At 40.5% G+C, this 15688-nt stretch overlaps 1 protein-coding gene across 3 annotated transcripts in view; it reads right to left on the bottom strand.

Annotated features, from left to right (window-relative positions):
* The window catches only part of Focad (focadhesin), a 319451-nt gene that overhangs the window by 23028 nt on the left and 280735 nt on the right, over window positions 1–15688 (bottom strand). For all 3 annotated transcript variants that reach the window (XM_040757181.1, XM_040757180.1, XM_040757182.1), the window contains 6 exons: window positions 14794–14913; window positions 13175–13297; window positions 12646–12723; window positions 11947–12018; window positions 10391–10493; window positions 8406–8486 (listed from right to left, as the gene is read on the bottom strand). In XM_040757181.1, coding sequence (XP_040613115.1) covers window positions 8406–8486; window positions 10391–10493; window positions 11947–12018; window positions 12646–12723; window positions 13175–13297; window positions 14794–14913 — 577 coding nt within the window. The remainder of the gene's footprint in view (window positions 1–8405; window positions 8487–10390; window positions 10494–11946; window positions 12019–12645; window positions 12724–13174; window positions 13298–14793; window positions 14914–15688) is intronic.

Below are 15688 nucleotides of genomic sequence, written 5' to 3' on the forward strand. Positions count from 1 at the left end.
GGCCACTAGAATGTCATGAACAATGGATTTGAAACTGAGAATGCCTATGGGTACTTGTCAAAAAGATCCAGATGTTTTAAAATCTGAATGTAAAGCTGCTTTACATCTCTCATCCAGCTGACAGCCTCAAAGTTATGAATGGCATATCCAAACATAATGCATTACAATAGGTCCTATTATCCCACGTACTCTGGCTATACAGAGGACTATGCAGCAGCCTAATTACTACAGGAAAAGTCTGGCTGCAAATAGGCCAACATCTAGGGTATATAATCTCCATCTGCAGCACACCACTTGTGTGATACAGACATTTATTTCCTCCATCTTCACTGTTGCTAGAGACAAATTAACTAAGCTTAGAATAATCCAGTATTCATTACAAACATATACAAGTGATAGAGGTCAAGTATTTAAATCATATTACATGCCAGGTAGTCTGTTCTAAGGTGTTCTTCTGCACATTGAAAAAATTATAGTCTAACAAGAAAGGCAGACTTGAAACAAAGAAGTATAAATAATCATGTAAATAATGCCACATATGTAAAACACAAAAAAGTAAAAAGATACAGGAAGGTAAAATATGGGAAATCAGATTTAATCAGAAGATATCATTGAAGGTCCAATCTTGTCTCACAAGAATAAAAGATGTCAAATCAATATGAAAAGGATGAAGTCCATAGAGAATTCAGGCAGACATCATTATAGGGTGGTCTGTTTGTGGGAAGTACCAAATGCTTTGCCCCTGACCAGAAACTACAATCAATACAGTTGTTGAAAAGAATTGATTCTGACATATCAGATACTAAAAGCTGGTAGAGTACTCTATCTAAGGAGCAAAAACCTCAACAACATTCAGAGTTACCAAAACCACAAACATCCTAAGCCATTGTACCAGGAAGGCCACCAAGCAGAGTGGCAGCCAGCAGAGGTCAGAATCTGGAGAGAAAGGCAACTTAGTATGCCTGTGGCCCAGAGGGAAAGGGGGATTAGTTACATTCAGGTGGACTGATCCAATGAGCAGACAGGCTGAGAATAATGAGCCAAGTTACCTACAGTTGAGAACACAGAGCTGCAAATATGGAGGAGAGAGAGAGAGAGAGAGAGAGAGAGAGACAGAGACAGAGACAGAGACAGAGAGACAGAGAGACAGAGAGAGACAGAGAGAGAGAGACAGAGACAGAGACAGAGACAGAGAGACAGAGAGAGAGAGACAGACAGAGAGACAGACAGAGAGAGAGATACAGGGACACAGAGAGACAGAGACACAGAGAGACAGAGAGAGACAGACAGAGAGAGACAGAGAGACAGAGAGAGACAAAGAAATAGAATGGCGCTGAATTAGAACTGCAAACATGGGCATGAATTTGTGGACACAGATACAACAGATACAGCTTAGACGCAGATAAAGACACACTGTGGAGTAGAAATAGGCAAGATTTAAAGAAATGATGGAAGCAGTGGCAATTACCCCAGGAGAAAGGCTCTGTGACCAAACCTTGCCTTCTAAATACCATTCTCTAGAAAACAATACAAAACAAAAACCTGGGCTTCCTGGACCTACCTCCCAGCCTCATAGCAATAAATTGGGCAAGGTACATTAATGGACACTAAACCCACTGATTGAAAATAGAATAAACAATAGAACATACATGTATATGTACACATAAAGCCTCAAAGTACCGCCATACAATATTTGCTGGTGAAAAAGGCAACCTCATTTGGAAAAACCTAGATGCTATCATCTTATGCAAGTGATATGTTTAACCCCACAGAGAAGGAAAAGGAACACTGCATGGCATCTGATGGATGCAGTGAGAACATAAATCCTTCCTGAGATTCTCCTGACAAAGACGGCTGACTCATGGGAAACATCAAGCAAACTCAGACTGAAGAATGTTCTACGAAATAGGCGTTTCTAGTCTTAAAACATGACCCGCTTAAAAAAAAGAAAGACAGGCTTGAGGAACCACTCCAGATTAGAAGGCTGGAGAGAAATAACAGCTAACAAACACTCCACTTTAGACTTTGCTACGGCAGCCATCACTGAGAGTTTACTGAAGCTTCAATTGTGGTTCTGTGTGAAAGGAATAGGAAAGTTCTTTCTGACAGTTACAGAAGAGAGACGGTTTGTAATTTTCTTGTATTTTATTTTTTGTAAAATAAAATGTAAACAAATACGAACATTAAGTAAAAAAATTCTGGACCAGAGATGGTTCAAGTGGGTAAAAGCACTTGCCACTCAAACCTGACAAACTGCATTTGATCCCAGGCTCCACAGGCGAACAGACTCACACAGTTGTCCTCTGACCTGCACACACAAGTGCCTGAGCTCACTCACATATACACATATACCACGTCTTAGCTAGGACTTCTATTACTGTGAAGAGACACCATGTCCACAGCAACTGTTACTAAAGAGAAAACATTTAGTTGGGATGGCTTACATTTTCAGAGGTTTAGTCCGATATCATTATGAGGCAGCATGGTGGCATGCAGGCAGACACGGTGCTGGAGAAGGAGCCAAGCATCCTACATCTTGACTTGAAGGTAACAGGAAATGAACAGAGACACTGGGTATGGCTAGAGCATTTGTGAAACCCCAAAGCACTTCTCCACAGTCACATACTTCCTCCAGCAAGGCCACACCTACTCCAACAGAGCCACACCTCCTAATAGTGACACTCCCTCTGGGGAATATTTTCTTTCAAACCACCACATATAACAAAGTTACTCTGAAAAAAAAAATAAAACTCAAAACTTTAATTTTTTGTTTTGTTTTCAAGACAGGGTTTCTCTGCATAGCCCTGGCTATCCTGGAGCTTGCTCTGCTGGAAGTCATAGAGATCCAACTGCCTCTGCCTCCCAAGTGCTGGAATTAAAGGCATGCACCATCACTGTTTTTTAAGAGGGTTTTTAAAAAGATTAATTTATTTATGCATATGAGTGCTCCACTTGCATGTATGCCTGCATGACAGAAGAGGGCATCAGATAGAACAGGGCATCAGATACCTATAGATGGCACCACACAAGGCACCACATGGTTGCTGGGAAACCAACTCAGGGCCTCTGGAAGAACAGCCAGTGCCCTTAACTGCTAAACCATCTCTTCAGCCCCTTTAAACTTTAATTTTAAAAACTCTTATGTAGTGAGTGCATGTAAAAATGTTCATTTCTTCTGAGAAATAAAAATTAAATCATACTTACAGCCTCATAATATACCTGAATGGATTTTATTGCTATCACTGGTTTTTAATGTATGTTACAATGTTTCATAATAGGATATTACAACTAAAGGGGTTCATTCTTTGTTTAGTTACTATTATATAACCTGACTAGTAACTCTTCAAAAATTCTATAATAAAGAATAAATCATTTACTCAATTTTACAGAAACAACTGTAACTATAGGCTAGGTGGTTTGCCTGAATTTGCATATGCTGCAAGTAGTGGAAATGGGATAGCAACCTAGGTAGTCTGACTCCTGTATTTTAACCTCTATGATATACTGATTTCTATTTTCAGAAAGGGTTCATAATACTTTTGCAGCATTGAGAGTCATGCCAGGGCCCGGAGAGACTTTTTGTGAGTAAAAGAGCTTGCTCTTCCAGGACCCCAGGTTCTGTTCCCAGCACACACACTGAGCAGCCCAGAGCTGCATGTAACTTAACTACAGCTTCAGGGCACTCCCCACACATAACAGACACTGACACCCACCCAGAGGAGACAGACAGACAGACACATGTGCACACACTGTGCACCCCTCCCCACAAATATAAAAATAAATCTTTAGAGGCCATGCCATCCTTCTCATTAGCAAATATTCACACTCTTGCCCACTAATAAACTGTAAGAAAAGCTACAGTAGAAGATAGAAACCTACCTGGATAAAGAAACTACACAGAAACTTTAAAAATGACCCTGTGGTGAAATGACTAATTCTGATATATCAACTTGATAAAGTACTAATTACATTTACTTATTTATTGTACAAATGGGAAAGAGCACCAGCACGCAAAAGTCAAAGGACAAATGACAGGAGTTAGTTCTCTCCTACTGTGTGGCTTCTGGGCATCACTCAGGCTGCCATTCTTTGTGTCAAGCTGCCTTACCCATCAAGCCATCCTGCCTGCTCCTTGATGAACCACTCTATAGTCATTTTTAAATGACAATTATGGTGACAAATGTGAACTTGAGAAATATTACTTAAAAGGACAAAGCATATCACTCTAGTTACTTTTTGTTGCTGTAAAAGACACCATGGCCAAAAGCAACTTTGGAAAGAAGGGGTTTATATCAGTTTTTAGGTTTTTTAGGTCTTCCATGCCTCCTGTCACAGAAGATAGGTGACAACTGTGCTTATTTACAGGAACAGGTATTACATTTGAAAATCAGATTATTAGGTATTATAAATTTTATGAATGGATAAAAATGAATATACATATCATCAAGGACATACATTGGACTATCTCAGTAGCCATCTCTAGGGTTGATATTCCAGAAAATCTCCTTTTGGTTTTCTGTTTGTTTGGCATTGTTTCATCTATATGTATGTGCATGAGTCTATGCCCCATGAGTGCAGTTGCCGGAGGAGGCCAAAAGGTGTTGTGGGGGGTCCCCTAGAGCCGGAGTTGTGAGCCACCTGATGGGGGTGTTAGGATGTGAACTCTGATATTCTTTAATGGCAGGGAACACTCCTAACCACTGAGTTATCTCTCTAGCCCCCTTTATTTTTTGAAACAAGGTCTCACTCTATAGCCTTGACCAGCCTGGAACTCAGAATACATCCCAGGATGATCTCAAAACCCCAGTGATCCTTCTGGCTCAGCCTGCCAAGCACAGCATCACAGGTATGCCAAGCACAGGATCACAGGTATATGCCAAGCATGGAATCACAGGTATGCCAAGCACAGGATCACAGGTATATGCCAAGCACGGGATCACAGGTATGCAGAGCATGGGATCACAGGTATATGCCAAGCATGGAATCACAGGTATGCCAAACACAGGATCACAGGTATATGCCAAGCACGGGATCACAGGTATATGCCAAGCACAGGATCACAGGTATGCCAAGCATGAGATCACAGGTATGTGAAACATGAGATCACAGGTATGAGCCATTCTGCTCAGCTGCTATCTTCTTCTTTATTCCACTTTTAAATTCAGCGCTTTACACATATGTTCATTTCTAGTAATGATTTCAGAGTTGTATAGGTAAAATATTAATAATTCAAAATGTTTTAAAATGGTATGTTGTTTTGGCAACCAATTCCCTAGAAACAGATAACCTTTTGATATCATTAGTGTGTATTCAGTACACTAATTCTGCTAGATACTGTCTCAACAAGTAAATCTCAAACTAGTCCAAAATGACTGAGATTCTAAAAAAAAGATTGAGAGTAAGAATTCAGATAATTTGTGTATAAACCTAAAGCTTAGTTGCATAGACTGCTGACCAATGTTAATTAGAGGAAATACTACTCATTGTACTACATAGATTTATATATTTTCCTCAGGTAACATTTCATGCTATTAACTGCAAAGCCTAACATAAAGAATGAACTTAGGAAGCCTTAGCCACATTCTCCGATGGCAACAAACAGTCCTGTTATATAGAGATACCCAGTGTGGGCATCAGAAAGAATTATTACTTTTATTAAGTGCTTTAAATGCTCTATTAAAGGAGTGGATACAATGTTGAAATGGTATGGAATTAAGAAATCATAAAGATCAAAAAACCAGAAGGATAAGTAAAAGGAGGAAAGCTGTAAGACCCAAACTTAGAGCTGGGTGTGGTGGCACATGCCCATGATCTCAGCACTTGGGGGTGAAGTGAGAAGGATCAGGGGTTTAAGGGTAGCTTTAGCACATACTGAGTTCAAGACCAGCCTCTGCTACAGAGTGACCTGGTGTTGGGAGGAAAAAAAAAGACAATTCCATAATTGGGGGGAAATTCAATTCTGAGCAAAGGCTTTAAGGCTGGCATAGCTGAGAAATTTCCATATAACTGAGAATGATACTTCCAAAGGTAAGGAATCACACACCTGACTGAAGACCAACAGGGCCAGATCAGAGAAGACAGACAATATCACACGGGAGACAAAGACACAGCTCCTTTCAAAGCCAGAAACTGAATTCCCTAAAATCTAGAGGAATTCCATTGCCTTGGTGTGGCAGTGGAGCGCAGGTCTCCAGGAAGGAATGGATGCGCTCACATCACACATCTATTAAGGTGCGAATATAAAACACGGCAAGTTCTAAGCCTCAGAAAGCAGTCTGACACGTTCTTCTCAGATTTCATGGGCTGTGCTGGAAATCTCCATGTCACTCTCATTCTAGCATATGTGTGAATCAAATATAACCCTTCACGTTTTTTTTCCTTGTGAGTTATTAACGTTAAAAACAGTCCACGGAGGCGATGAAGCAGTGCCATCCCTGAAGTGGCCTATCCTCTGCCTGTATAGGCATGATTTTTATTCTTAGAAACCCATCTCTTCCTCAAAAGAGCTCACTGACGTTGTCATCCTTCCACAGAGGCCTCACTGGGTTCTGGTGAGTGACATCCAGACATTTAAACTCAAAAGCTCCCTCAGAAGGGAGTTATTAAAATTCAAATGAGCTGGGCATATTGAAGAAGAAGGCGCTCGTTTGCATGCACACCTCTGCCTTTGGCCATCCCATTTAGTCCCACAGAGCAGGGTCTGGTTTTGTTTTTGTAAATGGGGCTTTGGAGGCGGAGGTCAGCCTCCCACGGCCCCCACTCCTCTGGGGTCATCATTAGTAATGTGTGGGCTGAATAGATTTCCCTCTGAATCTACTCAGCAAACCTGACAAGAAGGCAGCCCTCTCCCACAACCTGAAAATGCCGAAACTCCAACTGGCAAGATGGCAGTTTTAAGCACTCCAGCAGCCTGCTCAGAGCAGCCCCCTGCAAGGCTTGCACACCATAGCATCTCAGGTTCACCTGGGCTTCCAGCTGCCAAGCACAGTCCTTTCTGGTGAGCTGAAACTTGAGAATCACAAGCCTGTCACAGTGAACCAAGAGCCCCCAGAGGATTCACAGCAAACTCATTTCTCCCCAGAAATGTGGATCTGGGAGGCCAAAATAATATTTTATTTGCCAGAAAAAAATACTTTTTTGAAGTCTTTTATTTAACTTCGGAGTTTTTACTTCATTTCTCGTGATACTCTCTCACGTTTAATCATTTTTAAATTTTATAAGCTAACAATGGACAGCTTAATAAAATGATGATAAAAATATATGGTGCTAACATTATTCTGGCTGTGGAAAATTCAGATGCTCATTTAATAAGACTTTAATTTCTTCCTATAGAAGACATCTCTATTACATGTATTTTAAGAAGACATAACCCATAGCAATATAATCATTAAACTAATTTGCATATTATATACAGCAGTGTTTATATAGAACAATGGAATAACCATATGCCAACTTTTACATGGAAAAAAATAGGAGTAAACAGGGCTAACTCACAACCCTAGAATAAGAGCATGCATCCTAAACTCTAGAGACTAAAGGGACCAGGCCACAAAAATAGCTCCAGGATTGCTCTTCCCAGGGGATACCAAGCAACAATACTTTCTCTTCCAATGGAAAGATTTTACTTTTCTATGAACTTCATTTATCAAACTGCTCCTTCCAGATTTCTTGCAGTTTTCCATTTCAATTCACTTAAAAAACGCATTTTTTTTTCTTTTTAAAATTGTAATGGTGTTGCTATCACATAGTCACTGATTTGCCAAGTCTGGAAAGGACAAAAGTAGTGACTATCGCCGTAAGATGATTATATTAACGAAACTGGTAGGAGCCAGGGCTTACACAATGCTAGCAGCCTACATTTCTTGCTCACAACTCTGAGAAGTGTGTCACTTCCGAGTTACTCTTCAGTAACTCACACGGCACTGCTCTGGTTCTGGTCAAACAAAGGCACTAAACCGCTATCCTCTAACGTGAAGGGCTATCACCCAGGTGTGTGGCAGGAGAAATGTGTCCCGAGGAAAAAACAGAAGCTGGAAGCAGGAGCGAGAGCCTGTGACTCTAGCTGCACAGGAACAAGGGCTCCTCCCAGCCGGACCTGGGATGCAGAGGACACTTGGATGTGCTTCCTCTACTCACACCAGTCATTTATCAGATGGGGAAAGCAACGCACACTTGGTGCAGCTCCACATGACCAAAGGGAAGACAAAGTTTCCACAGAGCCACCCACCATGAGACTACACAGTTTGCACATTTACAGAGCAACCTTCTCACTTCCTAGTCATCTAGGAAGATGGTTTAGCTGCCTTCAGATTTGATTTGTTTGATTTTACAGAGCATGCTTTGGGCACAAAACTTACAGAACATGAAGAAAGAACAATAAAAATCCAAGAAATGTGATCACTTGCCTTTTTTTCCTCCTGTAACGAAGAAGCCAATGGCTGCTCTAATAAAACTGCCTTCGGGCAAATAGCTGTAGTCAGTAGGAACTGTGGAGGCAGAAAATGATCAAATTAACTGATGAACTTGGAAGGGCTAATGAAGAAGAGGTAATGATCTCATGCTGCCATCTCAACCCAGAGACAAGGCAGAGATGTTTATGCTATTATTCTCAGGACAGTACCCTGTAGCAGCAACTAATTCTATTAGATTAAGTAGTTTTGAGGGGAATCACTCGGGCTATCCAGGAAAATTTAAAATGGAGACAAACCTAGGAGAAACTTAAAAAAAATCACAAAGGATGTTACTACAGTGAAGTGGTGATAAAACCACCTCCCCTGCTTACTATCAAACCAAGAGCTCCAATCCATGACCTCCTCAGGGCAGGTAGGGAGCCAGTTGGGCTTCTAAGCTTAGGCACTGTCCTAGAGGCCTTGTTAGGATGCTGCATCAACTGTGTGAACCAAGGAAATTCAAAAACCAGGATTAACAGCACCATCTCTTACTTAAGGTAGTGATCAACATGTACAAAGAACCAGATGTGGCCGCTGACCTGAACCAGTGAGACAGTGACATTTCTGCTAGCTGAGTCCTGAGAGTCCCCTAAAACCTTTTCCTCCCAGTCCCCCATAACTGTTTCATGAGACAGTTTTGCTGCAACGAATGGCTCAACTGGAAAATTCCACTAGGAATGAGTAAGTATGTTTTCCAGACACACAATTATTTTGTTCATAAGAGCCTGGTGTAACCATTACTTCTTTTGAGCACACTAAGTGCTATGTCACACAACTGTAAGTCTACACACATAAATACACACACACACACACACACACACACACACACACACACACACACACACCAAGGCCTGGCATAATGTGTTATTTTACCGGGATGCTATGAGAGCCCTAACCTTCAAAACTAGCACTAGCAAAGGTTTCTAACATCTAAATTCCCTTTCCTATGTTCATAAGACAACTTCCAGCTGTCTAAGATTCATCATGTTGGGAAGGATGTGGACCAGAGTCCTCTGTCTAAAGCTGCAGAGTGACTGCAGTGAGGGAAACAAAACTTATAGAAGCCCACATTCATAGTTACGCTGTCAGCAGATGATCCAACAGGAATACACGAAACTCAGTTTTAGTGAGGGACCTTTAATTTCTAAACCTCTGTGGACCAGGTACAAGAAGGTTAGTGGGTCAAAATACCATTTACAAGGACCAAGGGACAGATATATTATGGTGGTTCTTTCCCCAGAAAATCTCTAAGTACAAACATCAATTAAGCAGATGGGAGCTGTAATATTTTTATTACTTTTATCAAAAGACAACAAACAGAAAGGGTTTTGTTGTTCGAAGAGTTAGGATTCTAACCCCCTAGGAGGTACACATCTTTGAATGTGCTTTGCTCATTATCTCATAAAGCCATTGGGCAGAAAAATCTCAGTCATAAATAGACAGATTTTTTTGGTTTATTTTTTTATATTTTTGAGAAAGGGTTTCACTATGTAGCTATGTATAAAGAGATTTTTTTAACACCATTACTTTTAGTAAAAATGTCTGTTCCAAGTTTCAAGGACCTGATTCTTTGTTTATACATGTCACTAAACAAACTCTTAATGTAACTCATATGATATTTCTGAGCCTCATGTTTTCCATTCGTAAAATACAGGTACTTGACAGAATGTCTATACTATCCTCTAAGGGAGGCAGAGAGGAAGTATGAATGAATATGTGGTTTGGAGGCCAAACATCTAAATCTGAAGCATCACTTTCTTCCACGTGACCTGGAGCAAGCCTGGAAACCTCTCTACACTCCATTTTGCTCAGATGTAAAATAAATATTGTAACACCCATCAAGTGAAATAGCTGTGATGCTCTATCCCCTGAACAAAGTGCAGAACCCTGAGCCAGCCATTCCTTCTTCCAGATCCAGTATATTAGGACTTTAATCTTACCAGAGGTTCTGCTTTGATTTGAAGACAAGGTAGAGAGGTGAAGATGTCCTAGAAGCCATATTGCATTTGACTGAAGACCAATCACTCCCGAGACATTGATGACCTATTGATGAGACCATAGCAGTTTAGTGATAGGGAGAGATCCAGCTCTATTCAATTACAGGCCACCATAGACTCTTATTAACCTTGTAGGAGGTAGAGACTTAGTTGAGAATGAGAGTTCTATAACAGGATGCTAACATGAATCTCCTACACTAGACCTGAACCTTATGTTAACTGATGAGTATTTGCTGAGTGAATGAATGAATGAATGAATGAATGATGAATAAATGAACAAACCAATCATGGCAGAAAATACTAGCTAAGCAAGACTGTTCTCAAAAACTGGTACAAGAAATCTCAAAAAGGGTCTGGGGCTAAAGCTTAGTTGGTAGAGTATTTGCTAGTGTGCAGAAGGTTGCAGGTTCAGCTCTAGGCCTGCATATACTAAGTGTGGTGGCTCATGCCTGCAATCCCAACACTTGGAAGGATCTGAAGTTATGAGTCACCCTCAGCAACACCGTTTGAGGATAGCCTGAGACATATGAGATCCTGTCTTAAGAGAAGAAGAAAACTTTAAAAGTAGAAAGGAAGGGAAAGTTACTTAATAAAATACCTCTAAAATAGAAATTTTAACTCATTCTTTTCTTTCAATAATTTCTATCATCGATTATTATAATTCATGAACATTTTAAAATAGTAGTTTCTAATTCACCCAAGTTTTAACAACTTAAACATTAGATTTTTTTTCTGAGCTCATTCTTATTCATATATGTAAAATGTTTTTTTTTCTCTGCCCAGAAATTCATGCTTTTCCACCATGGATTACTAACTGTCTCTATGTGCCAGGTACTATAATTAGCCATGTTTTATAAGAATGAAAACAAGTATGCTAAGTGAGAAAAAATGAGCTAGGAAGCAGTGGGTATGGAAAGACTACCAATCACAGAAACGCAGCACGGACGTGCTCATCGGGAAGAGGTGTGACCATGGGCTCAGGACCTCTGCAAGACTGGCTCGACTTCTTTAGAGCCTGCACTTCCACAGCTTACTCAGCAAAAACATGATGTTTTAAAAAATAAAAACCTAACATATAAAAACTTGTAAAGTAAATGTACATGATTGTGTCTCAGCAAGGATGACATAAACTCTTATCTGAACTAATAGCATTTGGCTATTCTTTCCTGGTGTCCGTCCTGCCCTTTGGTCACCTTCCATTTGTCCTTGTCCCAAAAGCTAGATAACCCTTGCAAGGTCAGGCTTAATTTTTAAGGTGAGTCAATAATAACTTAGCTCAAAAAAAAAAATCCAGTATTCTCTCTTTTTTTTTTTCCAGGAGCAGGGCATATTGTCAATGAACACAGGCCCGTATACTACTTTGAAATGCCCCATGGACGCAACATGAATGTTAGTCTTTCACATTTGTCACATAGGACACACTATGACAAGCAGTGTGAAAAAGGCAACAAAGGAGGAGATGTGTGTCCCACACAGGGACCGAAAACTCCTCTTCTTACCTCAGTCAAGGTTCTAATGACTTCATTAAGTCTTGCTTGGAAATGGGAGCTCTGGATGGCTTCCGACTTTAGCTGCAAGGTGGAGCAGAAGTGTCACCCAGGGCGTGAGCAGCCATCCAGGCACAGTAAACTTTATCAACTGTCATTGTATTTCACACACACAAGCGGTGAGCTCCTCAAAGGCAGGGCCCGGGATTGATTTACCATTGATTTCTTAGCACCTTTTCATGGTGGCAGGTAGCAGTCCCTCAAAGCTTTACTATACGAACAAAGGTATACAATTCAGAACTGTGATAAACTTCACACACTGATGTCCACTGCGATAATGTTTCAGAATAAAACGCTTGCAAAGATGTAAACTTGGACATTATAGATGTGAACCGAAATTCCATATGAATGACTTTTGCAATTTCTTATGGTTCAGTCACTTTCTCAGGCAGGAAAGTTTATGGAAAGTACCTACCTTGAGAGGTTTGATCCCTACAAACTAAAATAAATGAAGAACAAATCTCTACAGAAAGAATTCTCAGCCAAGAGTACTTTTTCACAGAGCAAGGCCCTGAAAGCCCCAGAGTAACTATTGCCGTGAGCGCATGCATACATACTCCTTTTCCCTAGGACATTAAGCTAACACCATTCGACTGTTGCTATGGCTATGTACTTATTCAAATTCCTTCCCTTCAGAGATCCTGGTTTTACCTGCATGACATCTGCATCGGAGCCTACCAGTGCCACCAGACCATGAAGGGCTGCCAGACAGAGCATGGTGGAGGTACCCTGAAAACCAAGAATCAAAACAGTCAACCACAAAATACTCCTTGGGTTTGAAATCTATATGTTATTTCTGCACAGCAAGGTCAGTGGCTAAAATTTTAACAATTAACAATTGATAATTGACCCCGAGTAACCACAGATTGAAACAATGGAATACATTAAGGCTGTTAAATCATAGGTGACTTCTTACTGTTTCTATTTTCCCAGAAAACCATAACATTGTCTTAAAAGTTAAAGCACTATCAAGTAGCTACCTTTTAAAAACTAAAATAACCTGTAATGGTTGACAGATTGCACTACTTACAAGGGACTAAAGGTATACAGGTCTCTTTCACTTGAAATTACCTGTTGAATTACTGTTAAGCTATATATCTTAGTAGTTCCTATAAAGAATCCAATAAATAAGTCCTTTTTCCTATACATAGAAATATAGCATACAGGTGATGACTTTTACCTCTGTCAGGACAACTTTAATCCAGTTGGGGAGGAGTCTATTGCCCAAGTCTTCAGCTTTTCCATGTCCACACACAGACAAACCATGAACAAGATTTCCTAATGCCAATGCAAAGCCTGAAGTCTGGTACAAATAAAAATAGGGATGAGGGGGGAAAAAAAGCTATAGATAAGGACTCATATAGAACATTTATCATACACAGAAAAAAACAAGCATTTCTAGGGTTCCTTTCACTAAGTTTGATGTGGTTTTTGGAAACAGAGTCTTACTGTAAGGAATTCTGCTGCTGTGGGTAGTTTATCTTAGGAAAATAATTCTGTACTGTCAACTGATAGTCTAAATTCTCAGAACAAGGTATGGGTGAAAAGCCCAAGGTTCACCACCCAAGGTCAAAATCACCCCCTAAGCAAGAAAACATGCCACAACAAATGCAGGATATGAACACTTTTGACTGTGTCATTGTAAAGCATATTCTGAACATGTAATCACAGATAGAATCACCAAACAGTAACAATGTCACCATAAGTTAAGATCAGTGGCTCCTGCAATAATTCACAAAGGCCAGCACTAAAATGTGGAGAAACCTTTTTTAAAGAGTCATGCTGGGGGAATTCATGGCATGTGCAATTAGTATTCTTTCTCATTGTCTTAAGAAGGGATAGCAGTTCACTGGCATCAAGTACACCCACAGTTGTACAACAATATGCAACACTATTTTCATCTTGAAAATAAAATCTCTGCTATTAACCATTCCTTACTCTATCTGAGGGACAACTGCCAGTCCACTTCCTGTCCCTGTGATTTGACTCTAAGCAGACAGACACCTAAGTGTCTCATATAAGCCAAACTGGGCAGCATCTTCTTGTGATTAGCTCGTATCACTTAGCATCGTACACTTAAGATTCATCCAGAGCACAGTGCATGTCCGAGCTTCCTTTTAAAAGACTGAGTAGTACTTAAGAACAATCATTTTAAGCATAATTTTTAAGTATTTGAACTTCCCTGTACATACTCAGTTATGAATAGAGAATATCTGTCTGGAATTTGCCAAAGTTTGACTCAATCAGAGTCCTATAAGCATTCATAACTTGATGAATATTTGTTGTTATCTTCTGTGTCTCTGACAAATTTAAATTCCTTCCCTTCAATACAGTTCCTTGCTTTTCCTGAATTTCATTCTAGCCACATCCTTTAAGATTCTGTAAATATAGAGTAATGATTTGAGAAAGAGAAAATTAAAAATACTATGAAGCTGGATCTGGTGGTGCATACCTTCTGCTTCAGCACTTGAAAGACAGAGGCAAGCAGATATCTATGAGTTTGAGGCTAGTCTGATCTACCTGTTGAGTTCTAGTTCAGTCAGGGCTAGACCCTATCTCAACATCTAAAGTCAATCACTACATTCTCACGCAAATGTCCACAGAAGCTGAGAGAGAAAACATGAGAATGGCATCTGGTGACAGGGGGCTGGTGGCTACAATGGTGACACCAAGGAGTTATCAGAATTCTTCTCCGATTCTAGATACAGTGGAGTCCAGCCCAGTCTCAGTAATTAGAGGACAGCACACGAGAGCGACATGAAACGCAGGGAGAGAAATCATCAGGGCACAGGTCCCAACCTGCTGGTTGTTCTCTACCAACAGCTGAAGCTTGTTCATAGTATCTTCGGCCTCCACAGCCTCAATAATGCCAGCACTGAATGCTGAGGTGCACACACAGCTAAGTGTGTAGGCGAGGACCTAAGAAGAAAACACAGCAGAAAAAAAAACGTTTGCTCACAGACAAAATCAAAGAGCTTGGCTTAGGTGCTACGGCTCATCTGTCAAATTGCCCAGAAGAATTGAATTTAGTTACAGATACCCCAGACTGGGCACCAGTTTGCTGTCTGATTTATATTGTTTCATAACAGGATCAAGATGGCTATCATCTTAGGTAGGGTTTATAGGCTCAAATGCAAACAGTTATAAGACAAAATCAGGATTCAAATGTGGTTCTTCAGCCTCTAGAGCAAAGCTGCCTCACAGCTCAATGCCAACACACAGCAAGGTCAACAACATAAGGAAGTAGATAGTTATCAGCTAAAAAGGGTCATGCACTCCACCCCAGACACACTGGAGAGGACAGTGAAGACGTGAAACACCATTCCCTAGGAGGGACCATGGACATCAGTGAACACAAGTGCAGGCCCGGGAGTTAGATACATTGTGTGAAACTGAGAGGGGATGGTTCTCTCTCTCTCTCTCTCTCTCTCTCTCTCTCTCTCTCTCTCTCTCTCTCTCTCTCTCTCTCTCTCTCTCTCTCTCTCTTTGCAGTTGCCATTGTATAGGTGTGAAAACTTAGTAAATATACAAATGAGTATAGGAATAAATAAATAAATAAATAAATCAAAACTGCTAATGGGAGCAGAGACAATACTTGAGAGTCTCCCAAACTTACATCTGCATGTCAGTAAGTTTGAGAAAGTCAGTTCTGCAAACCTCTTCCTGCTACCACCCATGGACTCCATCAAACACT

This window comes from Mesocricetus auratus, unplaced genomic scaffold, assembly GCF_017639785.1.
Source record: "Mesocricetus auratus isolate SY011 unplaced genomic scaffold, BCM_Maur_2.0 Super-Scaffold_100014, whole genome shotgun sequence".
Taxonomy (NCBI): Eukaryota; Metazoa; Chordata; class Mammalia; order Rodentia; family Cricetidae; genus Mesocricetus; species Mesocricetus auratus.